Source organism: Sus scrofa, chromosome 3 (genome assembly GCF_054392235.1).
Source record: "Sus scrofa isolate SSC_HxYL_T2T_F1_AM1 chromosome 3, Sscrofa_HxYL_maternal_Yorkshire_Landrace_v2.0, whole genome shotgun sequence".
Lineage (NCBI taxonomy): Eukaryota > Metazoa > Chordata > Mammalia > Artiodactyla > Suidae > Sus > Sus scrofa.
The window spans coordinates 47,016,442-47,019,544 of NC_139385.1; the positions used below are offsets into that span (position 1 = coordinate 47,016,442).

General features: G+C 65.9%; 1 protein-coding gene across 1 annotated transcript; it reads left to right on the plus strand.

Annotated features, from left to right (window-relative positions):
* Nucleotides 1-290: 290 nt before the first annotated feature.
* LOC396700 (tryptase) lies at nt 291-2,309 on the plus strand. The gene is given in 5 exon segments (NM_213794.2): nt 291-467; nt 632-812; nt 926-1,194; nt 1,758-1,909; nt 2,011-2,309. Coding segments are annotated over 5 exon segments (834 nt in total). The 5' UTR covers nt 291-406; the 3' UTR covers nt 2,182-2,309.
* Nucleotides 2,310-3,103: the final 794 nt, after the last annotated feature.

A 3,103-nucleotide genomic window follows, 5' to 3' on the forward strand; every position in this document is an offset into this window, starting at 1 on the left:
TGCGGGAGTCCCCTTCCTTCCTTGATTTCTCTCTCTCTCCACAGCCTGAGCTCATGGCCATGGCTTTCCCAGAGGGACCCATCCCTGCAGGGAGGCCCCGGGCTGCTTCCTTCTGCTTCTGCCCAGGTACCCGTTGGCCTGCCTGGTGAGCGTTGCTAGACAGGCATCCGTGCCCCTGGCCCCCCCAAAGGCGTGCACCTCTCTGGGCACAGACCACAGCCCCGTACCCACTTCCTGTGTCAGAAGGATAAATGCAGGTCCTGGGGGACAGAAGGAGGGCAGAGCCATGCGGGCCCGCACAGAAGGGGACCCTGCTCCCCCGCAAAGGCAGCCTGCGCCTCCAGCCACCCATCCTTCCCAGAAGCTGGTGCTGGGAGTCCAAGCTTCCCCGCCAGGCCCCCCAAGGATGCTGTGGCTGCTGTTCCTGACCCTCCCCTGCCTGGGGGGCTCCGTGCCTGTGACCCCAGGTGAGTCTTGCCCCCATCAGTGCCCTAAGGCTCCCGGACCGTCCTGCTCCCAGGGCCAGCCCCCTGCAGGGAGGGGCCACCCTCTTCTGAGAAGCTTCCCCAGCCCCTGAGCTCCAGAAACGTCTTTGTCGGGGTCCCTTACAGCCCCGTCCTGTGCTTCCCAGGCCGTGGCCCCAGACATGAGCTGGTGGGCATCGTGGGGGGGCATGACGTCTCAACCTGGAAGTACCCCTGGCAGGTCAGCCTGAGGAGCTACAGGGCGAAACTCGGCCGGTGGATGCACCACTGTGGGGGGTCCCTCGTCCACCCCCAGTGGGTGCTGACGGCCGCCCACTGCGTCGACTCGTGAGTAGTGCTCGCCCATCCCCAGGGCTGGCTGCGAGCGGGGCAGAGGGCCTGGCGGGGGGTGGCTGCTATGGGTTTCTTCGGCCCCCGAACCCCCGGCCCCCCACCTCCAGGCACAACCTGAAGCCCCAAGATGTCAGGGTGCAAGTGGGGCAGCTGAAACTGTATGACGGTGACCAGCTGACGAAGGTGAAGCAGATCATCCGCCACCCCAAGTACCTCGGGTTTGCCAAGGGTGGCGCGGACATCGCCCTGCTGCAGCTGGAGGCGCCCCTGACACTGTCTGCTCGCGTCAACGTGGTCGGCACCCCGTCTGCCACGCTGAAGGTCCCCAAGGGGAAGAGGTGCTCGGTGACCGGCTGGGGTAACATCAAACACAACTGTAGGTGCTTGGGGCTGGGGTGGGGAGGGGTCTTTCCAGAGAGTGGCTCCCCCATGGACCCTTTGGCCCCTGGGGGGATGTGCTGCCCGGGTTCGGGCAGGAGGCTCCTGAGACAGGCCTCAGGACCCGGGCTCCAACCCTGGGCTGGGGCCCAGCCTCGGCTGCAGCCGCCTTGGGCTCTGACCCCCACAGCCGGAGCACACAGGATGCGGGGAGGAGTCCAGGGTCACTGAGTTTGGGTGACCTGCCCAGGTCCCAGGCTCCTCTGTTGCTGAAGCAGACTCTGTGTGGAGAGCCCGTGAGTCCTGACCTGCTGTCCTCAGCCCCCCTGTCCCCAGGCATGTGGAGCCCAGGCTCCGGCCGACAGAGTCCTGCATCCTAAGGCTGGAGAGGCATCTAGACCAGAGAGGTCCTGTGGTCTGATCCTGAGGGCAGAGGCCCTGGGGAAGCTGAGTCCTGGGGTCAGGGCTGGTGGTGGGGCCCCATCCCCTCCACTGATGGCACGGGAGCCCCACCTGGAGAGCGGACCGAGGACCTGCCCTCACCCAGCCCACCCCCCACAGTGTCGCTGCCCCCGCCCTACCACCTGCAGGAGGTGGAGGTGCCCATTGTGGCGAACAAGGTCTGTAACAAGCACTACAGGACAGGTCCAAACAGCAAACCCATCAAGGCCGACATGCTGTGTGCGGGGAGCAAGGGCCTGGACTCCTGCCAGGTGGGACCCCAGACATGCCCCGGCCTCCATCTCCGCCCTGCCTGGACACCCCATTGCAGGGCCCGTGGGAAGCGCTTGCTGAGGGCCGCCTTTCCCCACAGGGTGACTCCGGGGGCCCCCTGATGTGCAGCTGGAATGGCACCTGGGTCCAGGTGGGGATCGTGAGCTGGGGCAGAGGGTGTGGCCTTCACAACTTCCCGGGGGTGTACATCCGAGTGATGAGCTATGTGTCCTGGATCTACCAGTATGTCCCTCGGTCCCCGGGGCCCTAGCTGGGGCCAGGTGACCGCTACTGGAGCGGCAGACCCCCAATCTCCGTCTCTCCGCACCTGCCAGCAGGGCTGGAGCTGGGCAGGGCAGGGCACCCCAGATCCTGTCATTAAACAGTGTGGAAGTGGCACTAAGGCTGCCTGTGTGCTTGGACCACCGAGCGGGGGTTGGGAGGGGTCCTTGGGCCGGAGAGGAGATGAGGGGAAGGGAGGGGAGGGCCCCACCTTCCAGGGTCAGATGCTCTCGGCTCCTCCCCCAGCATCCGCAGCTTTGCTGAGACTGCTGGGGCCTCAGTCCCAGGCTGCCCTCCCTGACCCAACAACTCACTAGGGAAGGGCCCCATGGGCGCGTCTGGCTTCTCTGGCTCTTTGTTATGGGTTGCGTTCTGTGGGTCGCCTTGGACACGTGGCCTCAGGTGTGCGGAGGTGAGTTCCAGTGACACTGGAGGAGGTGGCTGTGGGGCCTTGGGTCTGTGGAGGAGACACCTGGGGCGGTGGGGCCCTGGGGGGGACAGGAGAGTCTAGGCCCCTGACTTTCAAGCTGCTCTGCCTGGAGCTGCCCCCCACCTGGCCCAGCCCCCCAGGAACCACATGAAGAACCCACTCTGTGGAAAGGAATGTGGTCTCTGTCCCCCGTGGGGCCCTGGGTCACCCTCCTGGTGTGGCCTGGGGGCCGGGCAAGGCCCAAGGCCTCCGAGCACAGAGCCCAGAGGAGGGACCAGGGCGGTGGGGGGGTCCCAGGTCAGTGCTCCCAAGGGCCCCGTCATTGTCATGGGCCTGAGCAGAGAGGAAATTCCAGATCAGGAGGCACCTGGCTGCCCCTCACCCTGATGTGGGGGGGGGGGACTGGGGGAACATGAATCTGTTGCTTAGACATTCCCTGCCACCCCCCACCACCACCTGCAGGCTTCAGTCCATCCACACC